This window comes from Polyodon spathula, chromosome 16, assembly GCF_017654505.1.
Source record: "Polyodon spathula isolate WHYD16114869_AA chromosome 16, ASM1765450v1, whole genome shotgun sequence".
Taxonomy (NCBI): Eukaryota; Metazoa; Chordata; class Actinopteri; order Acipenseriformes; family Polyodontidae; genus Polyodon; species Polyodon spathula.
In genome coordinates, this window is record NC_054549.1 from 19,215,051 (window position 1) to 19,241,049 (window position 25,999).

The following is a 25,999-nucleotide window of genomic DNA, read 5'->3' on the forward strand; positions in this document are numbered from 1 at the left end:
GTGTTGCAGTCCTCCAATAGAAATGTAGAATTTGTGGCGGGTTTAAAGTATTCAGAACGAATCAATGAGAGATACAAGTCAGGAAGGAGGGACATTGCCCAAGTGCACTGGGAATTTTTTTGTTTTTTTGTAGGTTATTTTTTTTTTTTTACTGGGAATGTAGTGTAGTTAACATGAATTGAGTAACCATGTCCAGTGTTTTCCTGTGTTTATTGGATATACAAAGTTTATATATATATATATATATATATATATATATATATATATATATATATATATAATTATATATATATATATATATATATATAAAATAGGCGTATTTTTATCATTTTTTATCGGTTGAAACTGGAAATCAGAAGCCCTAACTATAATACAATGGCATATTAAACAATGGATTCAAAAATAAATACTTCTACCTGTACATCATTTCATTTCTGTTTAATATCCTGTTGTGATTTTTTTTTTTATAATTCTCAATTGCTGTTTCTGCTTCTATCATTATTTGAGTTTCTTCTGAAAAGACTCCTAAAAGCTACATACAGTTATGAAACTCAATATATGACTGAGGCCTGTTACTCTCAGTTTTTACTGAAAAATTCACAGGTTTTACAAAAGTTGATTTTCACCCAAACATTTCCTACTGAAGCACGCGAAAATAATGATTTACACCAAGTAAATCCAGGGCTTTAACATTTATGCAAATACATTATTTAAAAAGTGTTTAATAGGGGGCTGTCTGTTTGTCATTATGAATTTAAGTACTGATGCAGGTCAATGTCACCAGTTTACACAGTTTGCATTGACAACAAATAGAAGCAGGTGAGCCTTTTCTGACCGTGCCCAAGTAATACCTGCCGGTAAAAATAAAGAGCTTTGAATATGATCAGCCTACACACATGCTGGGGTATAAGAGTATAGATTTTTTTTATTTCTGAATGAATTTAAAAAGTCTATCTACAGACAATTTGCTTGTGGGAGATGTGCCACTATAGCAACAGTATGCCATTTATTTTTGAAGGGTTCAGGTTGTAAGAGATTTATTCATTCAGTCACTTTCTCATGCATTCATTCATTCAACCATTTCAACAGTGTCTCTGATCAAGGAGACAGCTGGCAGACCTTTGTATACTCATGCATTCTATTACAGCAGGTTCGTGCTGGAGATGTGTGCTTAAGCTTGCGTTAATTAGCACAAGCTTATCCTAATCGTCCTACTGTACTTATCGTAGCGATAACCACTTCCCAGCTTTAATAAGTGCAAAGTTTCAAAATCTATTTTCTTACTATTAATAGCACTTGCAATGCTATCATCTTTTGAAGGGTTCTTTGTTTGGTTGCTGCTTCCTGGTACCACATTACTTCCTGTTTAAGATTTGTTCCAATCATGTAGCTGCAACCAGCCTCTGTGACCTACTACACAGGAAGTGGTTAGATACCAGGAATAAACTGGTTTACACCAGGTTTTTTTTGTATTTACATCATTGTACTTGAAAAATCTTCCACCCTATTGGAGCAAAAAACCAGGTGAGTGCATACACTGTAAGATCATCTGACAACAACAGCCTCCTGGTCACATGTGAAGTGGTTATTACACCTGACAGAATATTGTCTTAAATCTTAGCTGTCATGCACAGCAATTCACTGGACACTGCAGGTCTTCAATGTGCAGATTTTTAATTAAGCATTTGCATTTTAAAACACAATATGCTAATGTTGCGTGTATGTGTGTAACTGATGCCGTCGTCCTTGGAAACAACATCTGGAATGTTTAAAGGTCTATCCTGGTCCTCAAGTTGAAATAACTAAAAGCATGATAAACAAGCAAAAAGCCTAAAGATCTTCAATAAAGAAAGATCAGTGATCATCAAAACCCTTGGTTTTTATTTTATATATACTTTCCTGGGAATGTATCAGTGTTTACAAAAAAAACAAACAAAACAGGTGAATAATGATTTTTTTATTTATCTTGGTAAATATGATAGGTAACACTTGGGAACGGTCTAAAAAGCAACTCTGCTTCTGTTGTTTGTGAATGTAAAGTGTGTTAACCTGTATGTGTACTTCACGATGTTAAACACAGAGTCCAAGTTAGATCAGTGCTCATGCAAAGTCATGGATTTGCTTGGTGTAAATCAGTATTGTCACATGCTGGACCGGAATACTGATCTATAGTTTTTGTAAACTCCAGGAATTTTTCGATAGAAAATGGTAAAATAAAAAAAATAATGCAAGGGAAGAAAGGATTTTTTAAACAGTCTTAATTATCACTTAAATATAACGCAAATTCAAATGATCTTAACATTGGTTGATATAAATGCAGCTGCCCTTTAAATCAACAGTACACTCTGGCATTGCACGCATTTTACAGGCCAGCACCGAGGGAAATCACAGGCACAGTTAGATACCCCTAACCCTGAGACACACACACACACACACACACAACTGAATAGAGCTGCACAACACAAGGTGTTCCTGTGATTGTGTGTGCTATAGTAGAAACAGCAAGCTTACCGAATTAATTTCACTTTGTTGTGACCATTTGTATTTTAATTAATCCTTGAAACATATATCTTGAGGTAACTTCAGCCTTTACTGTTGTCTGAAAGAAATTGAGAAGTCTGTTACATGTCTGCCAAGCCTTTCAGTCTCGGGCAAAGCCTCTTTGAAGTCATTCAGCAAAACAGCTTGGTGACTTAAGTGGAGGTTCGACCCTCAGCAGGAATTGTCCCTACACAGAAGAGTTTCTAAGCAGTGCAATGCATTTCATTTTGGAGTGCAAGCTCTGAATCTGGTGAAGACCTTTATCTAACATCCTTAAAGAAAAGGCAGGGGGCTAGATATTGATTGTCATGGTAACCTCCTATGACAAAGCAGATGGTTCAGCCTAATGATGGCTACAAATCTAGTTCACCAAACCTACTCCGGTGACACTGGCTCTCCAGCGAGGTCTTTTCAATCAGGGAAAAAAAAAGAAGGCATTACAGATGCAGAAACCCAGACAACGTGCATGTTAGCAGCTTGATGCAGCGTGCTGATCCCTGTCTAGCAGCACAATGAATGAATGAATGTGGGATCACCTGCTACTCGAAGCAAACTAAAATCATTGAAGTACAGCTTGCGAGTTTTGCAGAAATACTTTCAATACCACATGTTGCTGCCTCCAACATACTTGTAACCCTGTGTACTTGAAGAAGCTCCAACAATTCCACTCCAGAGATGCACTCATTCAGCACACAGCTGGGCGTTTTATGGGTTTCTTTTGAATTGCTCAATTTATTTTGAGGACGCTGCAAGACTACAATTGCCAGAAATTCCCACCAGACCTTAATTTAAAGGTAAGAGCAATGATGTCTGACATATTTTGCTCTGCGTGACAGAGTTAGGTGTTTTGTTTTTGTGAATTGAGAGTTGTTGAAATGTAATAATAATAATAATAATAATAATAATAATAATAATAATAATAATAACAAAAAATACAATTATGCTGGATTTAAAGCCTTTTCTATAATTGAATGAAAGCTCAGGTCTTGCAATTACAATACTGCTTCATCTGTAGCAGTAATAATAACAATAATAATCATAATAATTATTCATAATGCTGGATTTGAGGATTTTTTTGTATTATTGAATAAAAGTTATTACTACTACTGTCAATTTAAAGCTTTTTTTAATTGAATAAAAGCAATGTCTTGTAACTATAATAATAATAATAATAATAATAATAATAATAATAATAATAATAATAATAATAATAATAATGTATCAAGTCTAGACTGATACATCTTGTAGAACAACAGGTGCATCCATACTTTTAACTCCCTGCAGTCAGACAGCTTCTTTCAGCTGAGAATACAGTTCATCCTAAAATACAGAAAGTGTTTAAAATGGACTATAAAGGAATAGTGTGGCTCTACAGGTCCAGATCCACAGTGAAGTTGACGTGTCAGAGGATTGCAGAGCTGTTATGGGTTCAGAACCACATTCCTGGTAACAGAGTCAAGATTATTTTGAATCGTAATACGGATGGACTTTCTTTATGTTGGCTGTTACAGTACTGACATAAACGTGTTTATTAAAAATAAGAAAAACAATCATTGCTACACTTTATTTTGTATAGTGCAAGTGGTTTTAAAAGCAAAGAAATTGTACTATACTATACTAGTATATAGTTTCTGTCTATTTTGTTGGCTATAAAATATTGTTTTACAAAACATATCTCGTGCCAAAGCTCTTTTGTGAACTGAATTTTTAATATCCACATATACAGATATCAACTTTATTCTGTATTGTACTTCAACAATGAATGTTGTAGCCAACCGAAAGATTTATTACAATGTACACTTTTTTATGAAGGAGCCTGACTTGAAAGCGAAATGTCTTTCTGTGCCAGATTGCATTGTATTACATGAATCAGGACACATGGTGGCGTCGTTGGTGCTTCCTTCCAGCCTCTGGAAAATCAATGCACTTATCTGCGTCTGAGGTGCTGGGTGTGGGACTGAATCTTAAGTGAGCTTTGGTGGCTGGAGAGCAGTATGTATTGTAAAGTTTAATAGAGGCTTGGCAAGCTTCATTCTATTCACTAGGTTATGTGTTTAAAATCAATTTTTCACAGCATAGTGTGTCCAGAACACTACCTTTTATTGAAAGCTTTTCCATTGTACGGGATTTAAACCTGGTTTACAAAAGTTTTTTGTCTTTTTTTTTTTTAACCAGAGATGCACAACCCAATTTCCTAATTGAAAATCAGACAAGTGAGCAATTGGGAATCTTTTCAAAACCAAGAGAAGGGCTGGGAGGGAGCAGCAGGTATAACAGAAGCCAGCCTTTGTTCAAGGGCTCAGATAGTTTAGAGAAGGGCTGGGAGCAGCAGGTATAACAGAAGCCACCCTTTGTTCTAGACTCAGTTTAGAGAAGGGCTGTGAGGGAGCAGCAGGTATAACAGAAGCCACCCTTTGTTCTAGACTCAGTTTAGAGAAGGGCTGTGAGGGAGCAGCAGGTATAACAGAAGCCACCCTTTGTTCTATACTCAGTTTAGAGAAGGGCTGGGAGCAGCAGATATAACAGAAGCCAGCCTTTGTTCTAGGGCTCAGATAGTTTAGAGAAGGGCTGGGAGCAGCAGGTATAACAGAAGCCAGCCTTTGTTCTAGACTCAATTTAGAGAAGGGCTGGGAGCAGCAGGTATAACAGAAGCCAGCCTTTGTTCTAGAGCTCAGGTAGTTTAGGGAAGGGCTGGGAGCAGCAGGTATAACAGAAGCCAGCCTTTGTTCTAGAGCTCAGATAGTTTAGGGAAGGGCTGGGAGCAGCAGGTAGTCTGGGCTTGGGTGCCTCTTAATTTTGTATTTAGTTTTGATTGATTTGTTTAACCCTTTTGTTTCTTTATTCTCTTGCTACTAAGAGTGTGTGAGAAGCACTGAACTGCTGCTCCTGCCACTAGCCAGCCTTGATCATCCCGCTGCGCTACCACAGCAACCAATTTCATAACTGATATCAAACAATCAACAATAATCAATCAGAATTCTGTTAATCAGAACCAGGAAGCAAAACAATGACTTTTCACAAAAGCCTTCAAATACAACTCAAAACATACATGTGCGTGTTATTATACATATACATATAAACATGCATGTGTGTATTATTATACATACAAATATAAACATGCATGTGTGTATTATTATACACAGTAATATAATACATGTATTGAAACAAACTATGAATTCTATTCTTCTGTATAATGTTTTCATTAGATTCTGACATTGTGCATGTGTTAGTGGGCAGTTAGCTTCGTGAGGGACGAGGCTACAAATAGGACACCAGGGGGGTAAATTCAACAATGAATGTTTAATTGAGGCTTGCAAAATAATTGGTGCATCTCAGCATCCCTCTTCACCATAAAACAAAGAAATCTCAAGCAGTACCAATATCAGACTCGGGCTACTGCAGACTAATTCTGCAGGCTACAACTGAAGCAAGTAGAGGTGCAACACCATAGTAATAGATTGTAGATTGAATTTCCATTCTTTTATTATTATTTAAAAGAACAACTTTAAAAACAGAGCCAATCAACAGCCGCATTGCATTCTCCTTCTGCAAATAACAATCCAATCTGCAACCACACTGCAGGCTCCTTCTGCTGTCTATTAATATAATTTGCAACTGCACTGCAGGCTCCTTCTACAAATAACAATCCAATCTGCAACCACACTGCAGGCTCCTTCTGCTGTCTATTAAAATAATCTGCAACCGCACTGCAGGCTCCTTCTGCTGTCTATTAATATAATCTGCAACCGCACTGCAGGCTCCTTCTGCAAATAACAATCCAATCTGCAACCGCACTGCAGACCCCTTCTGCAAATAACAATCCAATCTGCAAACAGCACTGCAGACTCCTTCTGCAAATAACAATCCAATCTGCAATGCACTGCAGACTCCTTCTGCAAATAACAATCCAATCTTTAAACAGCACTGCAGACTCCTTCTGCAAATAACAATCCAATCTTTAAACAGCACTGCAGACTCCTTCTGCAAATAACAATCCAATCTGCAATGCACTGCAGACTCCTTCTGCAAATAACAATCCAATCTGCAAACAGCACTGCAGACTCCTTCTGCAAATAACAATCCAATCTGCAAACAGCACTGCAGATTCCTTCTGCAAATAACAATCCAATCTGCAAACAGCACTGCAGACTCCTTCTGCAAATAACAATCCAATCTGCAAACAGCACTGCAGACTCCTTCTGCAAATAACAATCCAATCTGCAATGCACTGCAGACTCGTTCTGCAGTCTATTAATCCAACCTGCAGCCAGACTGCATGGGTCACGTTTTTGTAAAATTGTTATTCCGTTAATTCCAACCGCAGTTTGGGCCTCATTTGAGATTTGATCTGCTGCTGGTGGAAATGAATAAGTGATTTAAAATCACTTTCAAACCAATCCCAGTGGCAGATGCAGACATGGCAGTAGAATCATACATTGTCCTGTACAATGCAGAGACAGTAACAACCTGCCTTTAATCAGCACAACCATGTTTTATAAAGGTTAGATTTAACATACGCTATCACTTTAATTGGGTCTTTAATATGGTCTAAACAGTGATCCTAAAACAATCCCCCGGAAACTTTGTTTCCCACCTTTTTATTGGGTTGTGTCACAGGGAGACCATGTTGCTGGTTCTTGACTGCATGTGTGCATTTATGGAAGCGGCTGGGACACACAACAGGAGACGTGTTGCTAAGGAACTAATTGAGCAGTTAGGCTCATCAGGCGCATTGTGAAGGCCGTGTGAAGAGGTAGGACTCGCCGTGAAAATTCTGGGACTCTGGGAGAGAAGTAGGTTAGGGGATGTTGCTCCCAAACAGTGTGTAGAGAGGGTTTGCGTAGAGTAGAAGGTTTATGGAGCGGGATGTTTCTTTTAGTGAGACTAGCACTTGGCTTGTGTGGCAAACTTTTATTTTTTCTATCATCATCCCCATGGCATGATGCTGCCACCACCATGCATCACAGTAGGCATGGTGTTACCTGGGTGATGTGCTGTGTGGGGTTTGCTCCAAACATAATGCTTTTCATTTAGGCCAAATGGTTCAATTTTTGTTTCATCGGACGACAGAATCTTTTGACACACCTTTTCAGAGTCTCCCACATGCCTTTTTTCAAATTCCAAGCCGAATTTTACATGGGCTTTTATCAGAAATGGCTTCCTTCTTGCCACTCTTCCATACAGACCAGATTTGAGGACTACCTATTCAAGCTATTCAAGTTCAATTCGCAGTTTGGACCCCCTTACTACAACAGTGTGCTGCCTTCCGGGAGCCTCTGTCAAGCAAATCACTGAGAACGTGGACAGGCTCCTAGAACGAACAGGAGACGACCCGGTAGTAGTCGTCCACATTGGTACAAACAACATTGGAAGAGACAGACCAAAATCCCTGCAAAACAAATTCAGAGAGCTAGGAAGGAAATTAAAAGACAAGACCAAAACTGTGGTATTTTCTGGTATACTACCCGCACCTTGCAAAGGACCATATGGACAGCTGGAAATAATTAATCTAAACGCATGCTGAAGACGTGGTGCACACGGGAAGGCTTCACCTGTCTTGATCATTGGCCCACATTCTACAACGAGGACTATCTGTATAGATGGGACGGACTGCACTTAAATAAAAAGGGAACCAGTCTACTTGGAGAAAAGATCCTCGAACAGGTTCAGAAGCATTTAAACTAGAAAGGAAGGGGGGAGAAATCAACAAACAAAACAGAAGGAGACCGCATCAAAACAAGGACAACAACTCAGGTAAGACAACCATTAAATGTATTTTTCTAAATGATAGAAATATCAGAAACAAAATTTTAGAACTTGAAGCTACTGCACTAACAAGTAACTATGATGTGATAGGTGTTACAGAAACTTGGTTGTCTGAGAGTGATGGGGACGAATATAATATTTGTGGGTATACACTGTATAGGAAAGACAGGCAGGACAGAAGAGGAGGAGGGGTAGCGCTATACATAAGAAACAGTCTTGAAGCCCAGGTGTTAAACCTGGACAAAGAAAACAAAGCCGAATCAATATGGATCAGAATAACAGACAAAAATTCAAAGGGCATAATAATAGGAGCATGCTATAGACTGCCAGATTCAGACGGTGAGCAAAATAATCTGTTATACAATGACATTAGAAATGCGTGTAGCAAAGGAGAAGCCATACTAATGGGGGATTTCAACTTCCCCCATATAAAATGGGAAAACCCGGTGGGGAGCACGATGGATGAAATTGAAATGGTGGAAATGACAAATGACTGCTTCCTAACACAATTTGTCAAGGCACCGACTAGAGGGGAGGCATGCCTTGATTTAGTCTTTTCAAATAACGAAGACAGAATAACTAAAACAGAGGTCAGAGAACCACTGGCAAACTCAGACCACAACATGGTCTCATTTGAAGTGTTTTTTAAAACCCCAAAAGTAATGACTAAAGCTAAGGTTTACAATTTTAGAAAAGCAAACTATGAAGGTATGAAACAGAGACTAACAGAAGTAGATTGGAGTAAAATAGAGAAAACACCCACAGAAGAAGGATGGTTGTTCTTCAAAAATGTAGTACTAGAGGCGCAAAACAATTACATCCCTAAAGTAGACAAATCTAAATGTAAAACTAAATTGCCAAAATGGTTTAATAGATCAATTAAAAAAAATATTCAGCGAAAAAAGGCACTTTATAGAGCATTAAAAAAGGACCAAAAAGAAAGTACGCAGAAAGAGTACACGGAACTGCAAACGCAAGTCAAAAAGGAAGTTAGAAAGGCCAAGAGAGAAATAGAAATAAACATTGCTAAGGGGGCTAAAACCAATAATTGAGTGGTTAACATGTAGAAAACAGAAAGTACTGATTAGAGGAAAAACCCCAGCGACAGCGAGTGGGAGAAGTACAGGCGTGGAAAAGTACAGAGCAGTTTCGAAGCAGAAAGGAGAAATTGCATCTTGAATTGCTTTAATCAGAAAACAGAGGACATTGGGGAAACATAGCAGCAGCTCAAAGTCAAACAGCCGCGTGTGTTTTTCTGATAACAAACAAGCTGAAACTCGGAGCAGCTGATTCAAATTCAGCGCCGTTTTGAGACACGGGCGAGGGGAGGAGCCAACAGCACAGCAGAACAACGCAGTTAAACGAGGCAGTCTTCCCAGCGACAGCGAGTGGGAGAAGTACAGGCGTGGAAAAGTACAGAGCAGTTTCGAAGCAGAAAGGAGAAATTGCATCTTGAATTGCTTTAATCAGAAAACAGAGGACATTGGGGAAACATAGCAGCAGCTCAAAGTCAGACAGCCGCGTGTGTTTTTCTGATAACAAACAAGCTGAAACTCGGAGCAGCTGATTCAAATTCAGCGCCGTTTTGAGACACGGGCGAGGGGAGGAGCCAACAGCACAGCAGAACAACGCAGTTAAACGAGGCAGTCTTCCCAGCGACAGCGAGTGGGAGAAGTACAGGCGTGGAAAAGTACAGAGCAGTTTCGAAGCAGAAAGGAGAAATTGCATCTTGAATTGCTTTAATCAGAAAACAGAGGACATTGGGGAAACATAGCAGCAGCTCAAAGTCAGACAGACGCGTGTGTTTTTCTGATAACAAACAAGCTGAAACTCGGAGCAGCTGATTCAAATTCAGCGCCGTTTTGAGACACGGGCGAGGGGAGGAGCCAACAGCACAGCAGAACAACGCAGTTAAACGAGGCAGTCTTCCCAGCGACAGCGAGTGGGAGAAGTACAGGCGTGGAAAAGTACAGAGCAGTTTCGAAGCAGTTTGAAAGCAGGTTGACGGCTGCAGAAGAAACTAAACTTCAAAAAAAAAAACCCTCAACATGGTCTTCAAGCCTGTAATCTGTGACACCTGCTTGATGTGGGAAATCCGAGAAAACCCAGCGGAGCTAAACCAAGTGTGCGTAAAGTGCCGCGCGATCCAGGATTTGCATAAACTAGTAAGTATGCTAGAAATGGAGCTGGAAGAAGTGAGACAGCAACAGGATCTTGAGGAACTGGCACACCCACAATTCATGGAAGTCTGCATCACCCCTAACAGACTGAAAGCCACCAGGGAGATAGAAGGTCAGAACAGCTGGGTTCAGGTAGGCAGAAGCAGGGAAAAAAAGAAACTTCGTCAAACACAACCACCAGAAATCAAAACAACCAACAGATTTGAGTCACTTCAGAATTGTGATGAGCAGAACCAACAACAAGAGAATGAAAGGAACAACATCCAGGACCCTATTGACAGTGGTGACCAGACAGCAAAAAGAAGGGAGGTCATGATTGTTGGGGACTCCATATTGAGAAACACAGCAAGTTCAGTTCGCAGTTTGGACCCCCTTACTACAACAGTGTGCTGCCTTCCGGGAGCCTCGGTCAAGCACATCACTGAGAACGTGGACAGGCTCCTAGAACGAACAGGAGACGACCCGGTAGTAGTCGTCCACATCGGTACAAACAACATTGGAAGAGACAGACCAAAATCCCTGCAAAACAAATTCAGAGAGCTAGGAAGGAAATTAAAAGAGAAAACCAAAACTGTGGTATTTTCTGGTATACTACCCGCACCTTGCAAAGGACCATATGGACAGCTGGAAATAATTAATCAAAACGAATGGCTGAAGACGTGGTGCACACGGGAAGGCTTCACCTATCTTGATCATTGGACCACATTCTACAACGAGGACTATCTGTATAGACGGGATGGACTGCATTTAAATAACAAGGGAACTAGTCTACTTGGAGAAAAGATCCTCGAGCAGGTTCGGAAGCATTTAAACTAGAAAGGAAGGGGGGAGAAATCAACAAAAAAACAGAAGGGAGACCGCATCAAAACAAGAACAACAACTCAGGTAAGACAACCATTAAATGTATTTATCTAAATGCTAGAAGTATCAGAAACAAAATTCTAGAACTTGAAGCTACTGCACTAACAAGTAACTATGATGTGATAGGTGTTACAGAAACGTGGTTATCTGAGAGTGATGGGGACGAATATAATATTTGTGGGTATACACTGTATAGGAAAGACAGGCAGGACAGAAGAGGAGGAGGGGTAGCGCTATACATAAGAAACAGTCTTGAAGCCCAGGTGTTAAACCTGGACAAAGAAAATAAAACCGAATCAATATGGGTCAGAATAACAGACAAAAATTCAAAAGGCATAATAATAGGAGCATGCTATAGACCGCCAGATTCAGACGGTGAGCACAATAATCTGTTATACAATGACATTAGAAATGTGTGTAGCAAAGGAGAAGCCATACTAATGGGGGATTTCAACTTCCCCCAAATAAAATGGGAAAACCCGGTGGGTAGCGCGAAGGATGAAATAGAAATGGTGGAAATGACAAATGACTGCTTCCTAACACAATTTGTGAAGGCACCCACTAGAGGGGAGGCATGCCTTGATTTAGTCTTTTCAAATAACGAAGATAGAATAACTAAAACAGAGGTCAGAGAACCACTGGCAAACTCAGACCACAACATGGTCTCATTTGAAGTGTTTTTTAAATCCCCAAAAGTAAAGACTAAAGTTAAGGTTTACAATTTTAGAAAAGCAAACTATGAAGGCATGAAACAGAGACTAACAGAAGTAGATTGGAGTAAAATAGAGAAAACACCCACAGAAGAAGGATGGTTGTTCTTCAAAAATGTAGTACTAGAGGCGCAAAACAATTACATCCCTAAAGTAGACAAATCTAAATGTAAAAATAAATTGCCAAAATGGTTTAATAGATCAATTAAAAAAAAATATTCAGCGAAAAAAAGGCACTTTACAGAGCATTAAAAAAGGACCAAAAAGAAAGTACGCAGAAAGAGTACACAGAACTGCAAACGCAAGTCAAAAAGGAAGTTAGAAAGGCCAAGAGAGAAATAGAAATGAACATTGCTAAGGGAGCTAAAACCAATTCCAAAATGTTTTTCCAATATTACAACAGCAAGAGAACATTCAAAGAGGAGAATAAATGTTTAAGAGCTACAAATGGCAAAAGCGTAGAGGAAGAAAAAAAATAGCAAATATGTTAAACGATTACTTTTCACAAGTTTTTACAAAGGAAGATACTGACAACATGCCCCACATGTCATCCAGTTCCTATCCAGTTTTAAATAACTTTAGCATAACTGAGGCAGAAGTGTTAAAGGGACTAGGAGCTCTTAAAATAAACAAATCCCCTGGGCCGGATGAGATCCTCCCAGTAGTACTCAAAGAAATGAAAGAAGTAATTTACAAACCGCTAACCAAGATCATGCAGCAGTCTCTTGACACAGGGGTGGTACCGACAGACTGGAAAATTGCAAACGTAATACCGATCCACAAAAAGGGAAACAAAACTGAACCAGGTAACTACAGACCAATAAGCCTGACTTCTATTATATGCAAACTTATGGAAACTATAATAAGATCCAAAATGGAAAATTACCTATATGGTAACAGGGTACTGGGAGACAGTCAACATGGTTTTAGGAAAGGGAGATCGTGCCTAACTAACTTGCTTGATTTTTTTGAGGATGCAACATCGATAATGGATAATTGCAAAGCATATGACATGGTTTATTTAGATTTCCAGAAAGCTTTTGACAAAGTCCCGCACAAAAGATTAATTCTCAAACTGAACGCAGTTGGGATTCAAGGAAACGCATGTACATGGATTAGGGAGTGGTTAACATGTAGAAAACAGAAAGTACTGATTAGAGGAAAAACCTCAGAATGGAGTGTGGTAACCAGCGGTGTACCACAGGGATCAGTATTAGGTCCTCTGCTATTCCTAATCTACATTAATGATTTAGATTCTGGTATAGTAAGCAAACTTGTTAAATTTGCAGACGACACAAAAGTAGTAGGAGTGGCAAACACTGTTGCAGCAGCAAAGGTCATTCAAAATGATCTAGACAAGATTCAGAACTGGGCAGACACATGGCAAATGACATTTAATAGAGAAAAGTGTAAGGTACTGCACGCAGGAAATAAAAATGTACATTATAAATATCATATGGGAGATATTGAAATTGGAGAAGGAATCTATGAAAAAGACCTAGGAGTTTTTGTTGACTCAGAAATGTCTTCATCTAGGCAATGTGGGGAAGCTATAAAAAAGGCTAACAAGATGCTCGGATACATTGTGAAAAGTGTTGAATTTAAATCAAGGGAAGTAATGTTAAAACTGTACAATGCACTAGTAAGACCTCATCTTGAATATTGTGTTCAGTTCTGGTCACCTCGCTATAAAAAAGATATTGCTGCTCTAGAAAGAGTGCAAAGAAGAGCGACCAGAATTTTTCCGGGCTTAAAAGGCATGTCATATGCAGACAGGCTAAAAGAATTGAATCTGTTCAGTCTTGAACAAAGAAGACTACGTGGCGACCTAATTCAAGCATTCAAAATTCTAAAAGGTATTGACAGTGTCGACCCAAGGGACTTTTTCAGCCTGAGAAAAGAAACAAGGACCAGGGGTCACAAATGGAGTTTAGAAAAAGGGGCATTCAGAACAGAAAATAGGAGACACTTTTTTACACAGAGAATTGTGAGGGTCTGGAATCAACTCCCCAGTAATGTTGTTGAAGCTGACACCCTGGGATCCTTCAAGAAGCTGCTTGATGAGATTTTTGGATCAATAAGCTACTAACAAACAAACGAGCAAGATGGGCCGAATGGCCTCCTCTCGTTTGTAAACTTTCTTATGTTCTTATGTTCTTATGTTCTAATGGAGTGTGGTAACCAGTGGTGTACCACAGGGATCAGTATTAGGTCCTCTGCTATTCCTAATCTACATTAATGATTTAGATTCTGGTATAGCAAGCAAACTTGTTAAATTTGCAGATGACACTTAATATCGCAAATTACATTTAATAAAGAAAAGTGTAAGGTACTGCACGCAGGAAATAAAAATGTGCATTATAAATATCATATGGGAGATACTGAAATTGGAGAAGGTATTTATAAAAAAGACCAAGGAGTTTTTGTTGACTCAGAAATGTCTTCATCTAGACAATGTGGGGAAGCTATAAAAAGGCCAACAAGATGCTCAGCTACATTATGAAAAGTGTTGAATTTAAATCAAGTGAAGTAATGTTAAAACTGTATAATGCATTAGCAAAACCTCATCTTGAATATTGTGTTCAGTTCTGGTCACCTCGCTATAAAAAAGATATTGTTGCTCTAGAAAGAGTGCAAAGAAGAGCGACCACAATTATTCCGGGTTTAAAGGCATGTGATATGCATACAGGCTAAAAGAATTGAATCTGTTCAGTCTTGAACAAAGAAGACTACGTGGCGACCTAATTCAAGCATTCAAAATTCTAAAAGGTATTGACAATGTCGACCCAAGGGACTTTTTCGTCCTGAAAAAAGAAACAAGGACCAGAGGTCACAAATGGAGATTAGACAAAGGGGCATTCAGAACAGAAAATAGGAGGCACTTTTTTACACAGAGAATTGTGAGGGTCTGGAATCAGCTCCCCAGTAATGTTGTTGAAGCCGATACACCCCGGGATCCTTCAAGAAGCTGCTTGATTAGATTCTGGGATCAATAAGCTACTAACAACCAAACGAGCAAGATGGGCCGAATGGCCTCCTCTCGTTTGTAAACTTTCTTATATTCTTATGTTCTTAAAAGCGTTATGATAATTATTGCTAATATTGAACTATGTCATTTATGACGAACACTGACGTGGATTTTTGCCTTCAAATTCATGTGCAGCAATGTTAGTTTAGAATATTTCAGATAGTTTCTCTGCCACACTGGAGAAAATAATGACTTCATAATAATGATAATTACTTCATACCACTGTTTTCACTTTGCACTGCTAAAGTCTTCTCTCGTTGATCAACGAATGAGCACTGACAAAAAGTGAAAAGGGCATAGATTTCTGACGCATGCCAAAATGAAATCTGATCAGAATGAAAGCTCGGCCAATCAACATGGAGTGATTATACTGATGTTAACGGTGGCCAATAGCAGCTAACAGAAACAGAAGCAGTATGAGGAAACAATGCAAGCAGCATGAACTGAGCTGAATGAAAGCGAATTTAGAAACGCTGCGCTAGTGGACTGTGTGAGTGGATGGAATGCATCCGCATTGGATGAAAAGCAGATTAAATAAGACCTGGTGCCCAGTACCAGCATCAAAATAAGTCCTGGTATGAAGTACCCGTGAGTACGGACAGAATTTCACCCCTGGTCTCATGCCTTTTATGGGCCCCTCAGAATTTCAAGCAGGCATTCAATCTCATTTTGAAAAGGAAATGCTGGATGATGCATGTCAAGGCTGTGCTTCACCGTGATATTTACTTCAACCCTTAAAAAGAACAGACCTCACTTTGACCCCAGGCATTCTTCAACACTGCCTCGAATTTGTAAGCACATACAGTCAAAAAGACATCAATAACAGATTCATTCCAGAGCAAATTTCATTAACCTTAAAAGCACATCAGTCTTATTCCTAATTACAGATGCTTTCAATGTGAGCAGACAAAAAGGCTCTTGGGTTAAAATAAGAATCTTGTATTGGTTTTGAATCCATTTTGGTGCCGTACCAACAAATATGCATCCGATCTTCTAAAACAGAAGAAGTAGATTCGACTCTGTGATGATTATACAGTGGTACCGATTTTACTTTAGCAGCAATGCCATTTTCAATACCAGTCCGAGATGGATGTGCCCAAGCAGCCATTTATATTGCTTTGTTATGAAAACTAAAATGAATTTCAGTTCACTGCATGTGCTCTTTGGGAATGAGGGAGTGAATTGACCACAGAGTTAATCATACCAGCCTCTACAAAATAAACCAGATCAAAATACATTTACATAAGATACCTGTGATATCACAGGACAGCTGATTCCAGGATATTAGGGATGATATCATTTGTATCCCTATGCTTTGCATGTCATAAGGATTCACTTATTAGATAAATAATGCAACTTTAAGTGAAAATCCATGTTTGCTATAAAGGGTGTTCATTTCAAACTGCACATTTGAGGCCCTGTTTAGTGACTGGAAGCACACAACAGGGAAGAATTGTGAAAAGTATTGGTTAGCTGCAACCACTTTCATTGTATTATTTAATGTATGATCCCCTAACGAATTCAGTGTGTCATCTCTGGCAGGTAGGCGCCAGCACCATCTAGTGCACAGCAGTGTGTTGCCAGAAAAGAAAGAAAAGTCAGACAGATCATGTGAAGGGTTTGTTTGCGTGACTTTGCAGGTAAGTATTTTTTCTAATAACCTTCTCTTCTATATCCCACAGGTTGTTTGGATATCAGTCTGACCACAGGACCCCCCCAGGCGCACACAGGAACGAAACAGGTAAAATGGTTGTTCTTTATTATGTCAAAGTCAACAGAACAGTTTTATACAAAGAATGTCAACAAGGACAAGTATACCCCCCTAAAACAATGTTTTTTCCCCCCAGGGATGCTATAATTTAATATCTACAGCAAATATTCAGGTAAGTAAACAGTATAGTTCAGTCCCACTGGCGGATTTTAAAAATGGTTAGGAAGTAGATTAATTATGTCCACTATCATTAGTGTCACCTGACCTTCAATGGTTGCAGAGTGTCTCCTTCCTCAAAGGACAAAAGGTAATCTGGAGAAACGATGAACAATGAAAAAAATCCTTAATACTCTCCCCTCCCCATCTCACTCTGTGCAGGGCTGATTCACACTCCTTGCATTCTGACCCTACAAGAGCATTAGTCTTCCGACCTGGCCACTGATACTTAACTCTAGTAGGTGAGAGCCTCTCTTCTCAGGGTGTCTGCAGGTAATACAGCAGTCTGTCTTCCCTGCAATCCTTCTTCTGGAACAAAGAGAGAAGGCAAGCCCTGGAGACAGACAGAACTACAATGAGTCAGCACTCATAATACAACAGCGATACTTATTCAGTCCAACAGTATACTACACAGTCAATATGTATTGGAGACATGTAACAGTTAATAACTAGAACACTAGCATCCATCAGATGGGACGCTTAAATAAACAACAAGAGTTATACTCGCAGTCTGTTGTGAAACAGTATTCTCATAATCTCAACAATGCAAAGAGTACTTTCTTTTCTGTAGAGTCATCACAGCATTTAGTTGTGCTGTTTTGTTTCCTTCTCTTCAATGTCTTTGTTGCTTAGGCTCCAGTGCTGTTTCTCTTCCTTCCATGTCCAAAATGGCCCCAGTCCAGTTCCAGTGCGTTCCCCCTCCCCCATGTTTCCCCTTCTTGTTCTTTTAGTTCCAGTTATATAGGAGGACTAATCAAAGGGTGCTGATGACTTGCACCTCACTACAATTAAGGTCCCAATTGCTTGTCACTGTGCTTGTGATAAAATAATTGAAAGGATAAAACACACACTTAAACTCCTTATTAGGGTCTCCCTTTGGGTACACAAATAAACAAAACACACAGTGTAAAAAATACAATAGTGCAAATCAAACTACCAGTGAATAAAACAATTAAAACTTGTGACAATCACTAGCACTAACCCTCTTCTATAAAGAGGCTTAACTGAGCCTATGTTACATACGACAAACGATCAGGGACTCCTGAATGCCAGTCACACTCCTTTGGACACTGGTCTCTCCCTGCATAGCACTCTGATTGAAATCCAGTGCATATCCACAAGAGGAGACAGTGATCTATTCAGGGACACCAAGGTGAGCAAGGGATCGGAGTGAGAAAAACTGGAGCATAAAAGCCCTGCCCCTAGTCCTTACACATTCTGGGTACCACTGCACTTGTGAGATGACTTCATCAGTAAAATCTTTTGAATATATTTAAAGAGATGATTCGCTATGCAGGGTTACCTAGATGTTTAGTAAGTAAGGGGTCTGATCTGGATTCAGGGGACAATGGTTAAGGTTGAAGAAACCATCGTTTTGACCAGCAGTGTAAAAGGAAGGCAACCAGTACTGAGCAGCTCCTGAACTCAGGAGAAAGCAGCTTTACATAGACTGATAAGCACAGTGTCTGAGTTACTGCAATAAGAACCAATTAGAATGATTGTAAACACCAATCAAAGGGAATTATATGGATGCAGTGCTGTAAAGAACAAACAGGTGGTGGAGAATAACCTTTTCTTTTTGTTCTGATAGCACATGTTGTGTGGTTTGACTGGGGGCGGTGAGATATGCTTGTAGGGGGTGAATATACATGCCTGCTGGTCATTTTATAATTTCCTCAATTTTGTTTCCACAGTCCAGCTGCGTTTCTGGGACACAATGCCAGGGCTAATCAACAAGAACAAAAGGAGTGCATTGCCACTCAGTGCGTCTGAGATCACTTCCTGTGTCAGAGGGTACACCTTGGCGACAACAGCCTCAATGACATACAACAACACTGAGGACAGCCCCATAGAAGGTAAGAAGAGCATTTATTTATTTGCAATTCTGGTTAGAAAGCAGTGCTAGTAGCTTCTAATGTAATTTTAATAGGTTTTGTTTTGAGCATGTTCTGTAAAGTAATTGTGGTTAAAAATCCAATTTATTATATTGGTCTCTGTAACAAAGTGCCCGCCCCTGTGTATATTTCAGTGTTATGTGTTGCGTGTTGTGTGTTTAATGTTGGTGTATAGTCATTGGTACACGGGATATAAACGGGTCTGTGTAACACGAGTGTTTAAAATGTATATTTGTATTTAGGCACGAGGATTGCACAGCACTTCACGTGCAAGTTCACATACTGGCGGTTGGGTGTTCGGTGAGCGGAGAACGGGATTGGAGACGGAGGAAATAAGTAGTAAGTAATAATAATAACAACAAAGTATCTGCTCACCGTGTTTGTCAGTGTCTGTCCGTGCACCGTTTTGTTAAGTTTAGTCTGTTTTCGTTTGTCTATTTATTTTGGCGTAGAGTGCCGTGTCCTGTGTTTTTCGTGTTTGTGTAAACCTTTTATTTTGTATTAAACCGGCGCCAACAGGCGTCTTCATCACTTCATTTCATCCGTCCTGTGTTTTGTGTATTTCATTACCTTTCCTGGTTCTGACGCCGCCCACTTCGGCCGTCTCTGTGACACGTGGTGTCCTGCGTGGGATTTAACAGCGCCTCCAAGCGTCAGACCAGGAGAGGTTTTTTTTTGTGTGGGAGAAAAAAAAAAAAAAAAAGGGGGCGTCTTTGGATTACAAAAAAAAAAGAAAGAAATGGGGAGAAGCAGGAAAGAGGATAAAGAGGTGAGGGACAGGGAGGAGGAGTGCCGCCTAAGGGCCAGACATCCCCGGCGATGTAACCAGTCCTTGCCGGGGTGCCTCCTCTGCAACCAGGACCATCTCTTTGCCAATTGTCCCTTCCGCTGCCCCTACCAGGAGGGAGAGGAGGAACTGCCGCAGGAGAGGAAGGTGAGGAGGTGGCAGAGAAGGGGAAAGGGGAAGAGGAAGGCAGAGGTCCCACCGCTGTCTCCACAGCCGCACCAGTCTCCTGCAAGGGAGGAAGAGCCGCACCAGTCCCCTGCAAGTGAGGGAGAGCCGCACCAGTCCCCTGTATCAAGGGGAGACTACACACCGCTCCCACCTCCACCACCAGGAGACTACACGCCGCTCCTACCTCCATGGGCAGGAGCAGAGCAGCAGGAGCTGCCTCTGCCTCCGCCACCTCCACCGGCAGGGGCAGAGCAGCAGGAGCTGCCTCTGCCTCCGCCACCTCCACCGGCAGGGGGAGAGCAGCAGGAGCTGCCTCTGCCTCCGCCACCTCCACCGGCAGGGGCAGAGCAGCAGGAGCTGCCTCTGCCTCCGCCACCTCCACCGGCAGGAGCAGAGCAGCAGGAGCTGCCTCTGCCTCCGCCACCTCCACCGGCAGGAGGAGAGCAGCAGGAGCTGCCTCTGCCTCCGCCACCTCCACCGGCAGGGGGAGAGCAGCAGGAGCTGCCTCTGCCTCCGCCACCTCCACCGGCAGGAGCAGAGCAGCAGGAGCTGCCTCTGCCTCCGCCACCTCCACCGGCAGGAGGAGAGCAGCAGGAGCTGCCTCCGCCTCCTCCACCAGCAGAGGGTGAATGCAGCAGGGTCCCTGTCCACCAGCAGAGGGTGAATGCCTGCTGGTATCACTTCCCCTCAGCAGAGGGTGAATGCCTGCTGGTATCACTTCCCCCACCAGCAGAGGGTGAATGCCTGCTGGGTCCCTGTCCACCAGCAGAGGGTGAATGCCTGCTGGGTCCCTGTCCACCAGCAGAGGGTGAATGCCTGCTGGTATCACTTCCCCCACCAGCAGAGGGTGAATGCCTGCTGGTATCACTTCCCCCACCAGCAGAGGGTGAATGCCTGCTGGTATCACTTCCCCCACCAGCAGAGGGTGAATGCCTGCTGGTATCACTTCCCCCACCAGCAGAGGGTGAATGCCTGCTGGGTCCCTGTCCACCAGCAGAGGGTGAATGCCTGCTGGGTCCCTGTCCACCAGCAGAGGGTGAATGCCTGCTGGTATCACTTCCCCCACCAGCAGAGGGTGAATGCCTGCTGGTATCACTTCCCCCACCAGCAGAGGGTGAATGCCTGCTGGTATCACTTCCCCCACCAGCAGAGGGTGAATGCCTGCTGGTATCACTTCCCCCACCATCACGAGGAGAGGAGCTGGAGCTTCCTCTGCCTCCACCTCCATCAGGGGGAGAGGAGCAGGAGCTGCCTCTCCCTGCACCACAAGGGCCAGGACTAGATGCTGGCGGTCCTCAGCAGCCCTTGCATAGGCTGCTGAGGGAAGCACGGGGAAGAACCTCCCGGCTGCAGTGGCCGAAAAGAGGGCCAACACCCGCACCCCAGCTTGTCCTGACTGCCAGCCTCGCTTCGCCCAAGGATGCCAGCCTCGCTTCGCCCAAGGATGCCAGCCTCGCTTCGCCCAAGGATGCCAGCCTCGCTTCGCCCAAGGATGCCAGCCTCGCTTCGCCCAAGGATGCCAGCCTCGCTTCGCCCAAGGATGCCAGCCTCGCTTCGCCCAAGGATGCCAGCCTCGCTTCGCCCAAGGATGCCAGCCTCTGCATCGCCTGGGGTTGCCCGCCGCTCTGCATCGCCTGGGGTTGCCCGCCGCTCTGCATCGCCTGGGGTTGCCCGCCGCTCTGCATCGCCTGGGGTTGCCCGCCGCTCTGCATCGCCTGGGGTTGCCCGCCGCTCTGCATCGCCTGGGGTTGCCCGCCGCTCTGCATCGCCTGGGGTTGCCCGCCGCTCCGCATCACAGCCGGAAGTACTGTGGCCGGAACCCCACGAAGGGGAGCTGCCGGCCACGAAGAAGGGGGAGGAGGTCTGGAGACCGCCAACCCCAGCAGCAGTTTCGCTGCCGGAGGAGGGGGAGGAGGTCTGGAGACCGCCAACCCCAGCAGCAGTTTCGCTGCCAGAGGAGGGGGAGGAGGTCTGGAGACCGCCAACCCCAGCAGCAGTTTCGCTGCCGGAGGAGGGGGAGGAGGTCTGGAGACCGCCAACCCCAGCAGCAGTTTCGCTGCCGGAGGAGGGGGAGGAGGTCTGGAGACCGCCAACCCCAGCAGCAGTTTCGCTGCCGGAGGAGGGGGAGGAGGTCTGGAGACCGCCAACCCCAGCAGCAGTTTCGCTGCCGGAGGAGGGGGAGGAGGTCTGGAGACCGCCAACCCCAGCAGCAGTTTCGCTGCCGGAGGAGGGGGAGGAGGTCTGGAGACCGCCAACCCCAGCAGCAGTTTCGCTGCCGGAGGAGGGGGAGGAGGTCTGGAGACCGCCAACCCCAGCAGCAGTTTCGCTGCCGGAGGAGGGGGAGGAGGTCTGGAGACCGCCAACCCCAGCAGCAGTTTCGCTGCCGGAGGAGGGGGAGGAGGTCTGGAGACCGCCAACCCCAGCAGCAGTTTCTCCGCCGGAGATCGTGGGGGAGGTCCGGAGACCTGCTCCCTCTGCAGTTTCTTCCCTGCAGGAAGAACGGTGGTTGAAGCCCCACCAAGGGGAGCTGCCGGCGCCGAAGGAGGGGGAAGGTCAGGAGACCACACCCCAAGCAGCCTTTCCGCTGCTAGGACTACCCTGGCAGGAGAATGCTACCCTGCTGACAGCATTACGACCTGTGGGCCCCTGGAAGCCTCTGGTCCTGGCCAAGGACTTTGGGCGGGACTTTTGGGCTTTTAAGGGGGGAGGTGGCCATTGAGGCCATGTGTGCTTTGCACAGGAGGGGGTATATGTAACAAAGTGCCCGCCCCTGTGTATATTATCTGTTATGTGTTGCGTGTGGTGTGTTTAAATGTTGGTGTATAGACATTGGTACACGGGATATAAACGGGTCTGTGTAACACGAGTGTTTAAAAATGTATATGTGTATTTAGGCACGAGGATTGCACAGCACTTCACGTGCAAGTAAAATGTAATAATATGTGAGCACGGGGAATTGCACTTTATTAATTCACGTGCTGGGATTCAAGTGAATAATTAATTGGTAATTGAATCCCAGCACAATAGTATATATAGATGCACGTTGTCACATACTGGCGGTTGGGTGTTCGGTGAGCGGAGAACGGGATTGGAGACGGAGGAAATAAGTAAGTAGTAATAATAATAACAAAGTATCCGCTCACCGTGTTTGTCAGTGTCTGTCCGTGCACCGTTTTGTTAAGTTCAGTCTGTTTTTCGTTTGTCTATTTATTTTGGCGTAGAGTGCCGTGTCCTGTGTTTTTCGTGTTTGTTAAACCTTTTATTTTGTATTAAACCGGCGCCAACAGGCGTCTTCATCACTTCATTTCATCCGTTCTGTGTTTTGTATATTTCATTACCTTTCCTGGTTCTGACACCGCCCACTTCGGCAGTCCTCTGAGACACTCCTCACACATGCAGTTTTGAAAGAAACACATGTTTTAGAACACATTTTTATTTTAAACATGATCTCTGGTACCACACCAGGACATCTCTGTCTGCAAGCTATGCTTTTAGACTGTCTGCACTTGCTGGGTCATTTCATCAGAAAATGAGAATTTGTCCCCACCCCTTCACTGGCTTCTTTCCTGTCAATAACCAATCAGCTGCTTCCTCTACTGAATGGCATGCTTTCCAGCAACCCAGTTAGTGCAAGTCTATTTGAAAAAGGCAACAGAAACGTCCTTTAACCTGCGTTACTGTAGTTACAATCACTGTAATACTTGACAGTGTTTAAATGGTTTTGGTGGCTCTGGGTTCTGTTGCTCCAGTGCTGAATTATTATCATTTGTATCTAAATCTCTCTTGCTTTGAGCTGAGCTGGAGATCCCCAGTCACCACACTAAACAGGCTTCCTCATTCCATTAGACTCGTTTGACCTTTCCACTCTGCCAGCCCTGCCCACTCTTTGACCTTTCAACTTTGACAGCCTTGCCTACTGTCTGTCTGATGGGGTTTCAGTCCCTCCCCTCCCTTGGAAAACATCATGCATGTCTTAAAGAATATAGATGAGTTTTTTTGAGAGTGTGACCAGTCCTGACTCTACAGATATGAACAGTGAAGTGAGGTATGCACGGATGGTTAGTTTACCATTGCTAAGAACTGTTTTATTACTTTCTGGAGACATTCTTTAGTGTAAAGTGTCTTATATTGGTCGACACCTTTTTTATGAAAAGCTCTGATGTGTACAAATGCATTCATGATTATATACAATGCCATGGGACTAAAGGAAATGAGAAGCACCTGAGGCTGATTAAGCCCTGGCAAAGCAGGGGGAAAGGGGGAAGGGCTGCTAATGGAGAAGCAGCCATACGCAGCCAGGCTGAAGAAGCAGAACCTGTGTGGTCGAAATAAGTATCATGAAAGCGTGTTTGTGGAAGCGTGTTACAGTTACAGTTACAGTTCATATAAGGAAATCAGTCAATTGAAATAAATTCATTAGGCCCTAATCTATGGATTTCGCATGACTGGGAATACAGATATGCATCTGTTGGTCACAGATACCTTAAAAAAAAAAAAAAAAAAGGTAGGGGCATGGATCAGAAAACCAGTCAGTATCTGGTGTGACCACCATTTGCCTCATGCAGCGCGACACATCTCCTTCGCATAGAGTTGATCAGGCTGTTGATTGTGGCCTGTGGAATGTTGTCCCACTCCTCTTCAATGGCTGTGCGAAGTTGCTGGATATTGGCGGGAACTGGAACACGCTGTCGTACATGTCGATCCAGAGCATCCCAAACATGCTCAATGGGTGACATGTCTGGTGAGTATGCAGGCCAAGGAAGAACTGGGACATTTTCAGCTTCCAGGAATTGTGTACAGATCCTTGCAACATGGAGCCGTGCATTATCATGCTGAAACATGAGGTGATGGCGGCGGATGAATGGCACTACAATGGGCCTCAGGATCACAGTATCTCTGTGCAATCAAGTTGCCATCGATAAAATGGAATTGTGTTCGTTGTCCGTAGCTTATGCCTGCCCATACCATAACCCCACCACCACCATGGGGCACTCTGTTCACAACATTGACATCAGCAAACCGTTCGCCCACACGACGCCATACACGCTGTCTGCCATCTGCCCAGTACAGTTGAAACCGGGATTCATCCGTGAAGAGCACACTTCTCCAGCGTGCCAGTGGCCATCGAAGGTGAGCATTTGCCCACTGAAGTCGGTTACGATGCCGAACTGCAGTCAGGTCAAGACCCTGGTGAGGACGAAAAGCACGCAGATGAGCTTCCCTGAGACGGTTTCTGACAGTTTGTGCAGAAATTCTTCGGTTGTGCAAACCCACAGTTTCATTAGCTGTCCGGGTGGCTGGTCTCAGACGATCCCGCAGGTGAAGAAGCTGGATGTGGAGGTCCTGGGCTGGCGTGGTTACATGTGGTCTGCGGTTGTGAGGCCGGTTGGACATACTGCCAAATTCTCTAAAACGACGTTGGAGGTGGCTTATGGTAGAGAAATGAACATTCAATTCTCTGGCAACAGCTCTGGTGGACATTCCTGCAGTCAGCATGCCAATTGCACACTCCCTCAAAACTTGAGACATCTGTGGCATTGTGTTGTGTGACAAAACTGCACATTTTAGAGTGGCCTTTTATTGTCCCCAGCACAAGGTGCACCTGTGTAATGATCATGCTGTTTAATCAGCTTCTTGATATGCCACACCTGTCAGGTGGATGGATTATCTTGGCAAAGGAGAAATGCTCACTAACAGGAATGTAAACAAATTTGTGCACAAAATTTGAGAGAAATAAGCTTTTTGTGCATATGGAAAATTTCTGGGATCTTTTATTTCAGCTCATGAAACATGGGACCAACACTTTACATGTTGCGTTTATATTTTTGTTCAGTGTAATATCTATGATCTATTAGAAAAACGTTTTTTGACAACATTATGTAGTCAATCCCAACTATAATCTTGTTGTTTTCATCCCCTTAAGGGAGGACGTCATTTTCGTTTGGTGTCTGTCGGTAGTAGTTAATCGTGCTTTGTTGTATGTTGAGACGTGTTCTCTGTAGGTTGACGTGACGTATTCCAGCCGATAAATATCTCTTGTGCACACACGAGATAGACTGTTGTATCAGGATATTATGACCTCGTATACCATAATGTCGTGTTGCCATATGTCGGGTTGAAACTGGTTTCCGGTGCT

The 25,999-nt window shown here is 43.0% G+C and overlaps 1 protein-coding gene across 1 annotated transcript in view; it reads left to right on the forward strand.

Moving 5' to 3' along the window:
* The first annotated feature begins 3,005 nt into the window (after window positions 1-3,005).
* The window catches only part of LOC121328959 (von Willebrand factor A domain-containing protein 5B1-like), a 95,267-nt gene continuing 72,273 nt past the window's right edge, over window positions 3,006-25,999 (forward strand). Inside the window, exons 1-3 of the mRNA XM_041274115.1 lie at window positions 3,006-3,335; window positions 16,769-16,827; window positions 18,708-18,869. Coding sequence (XP_041130049.1) covers window positions 18,731-18,869 — 139 coding nt within the window. The 5' untranslated portion in view covers window positions 3,006-3,335; window positions 16,769-16,827; window positions 18,708-18,730. The remainder of the gene's footprint in view (window positions 3,336-16,768; window positions 16,828-18,707; window positions 18,870-25,999) is intronic.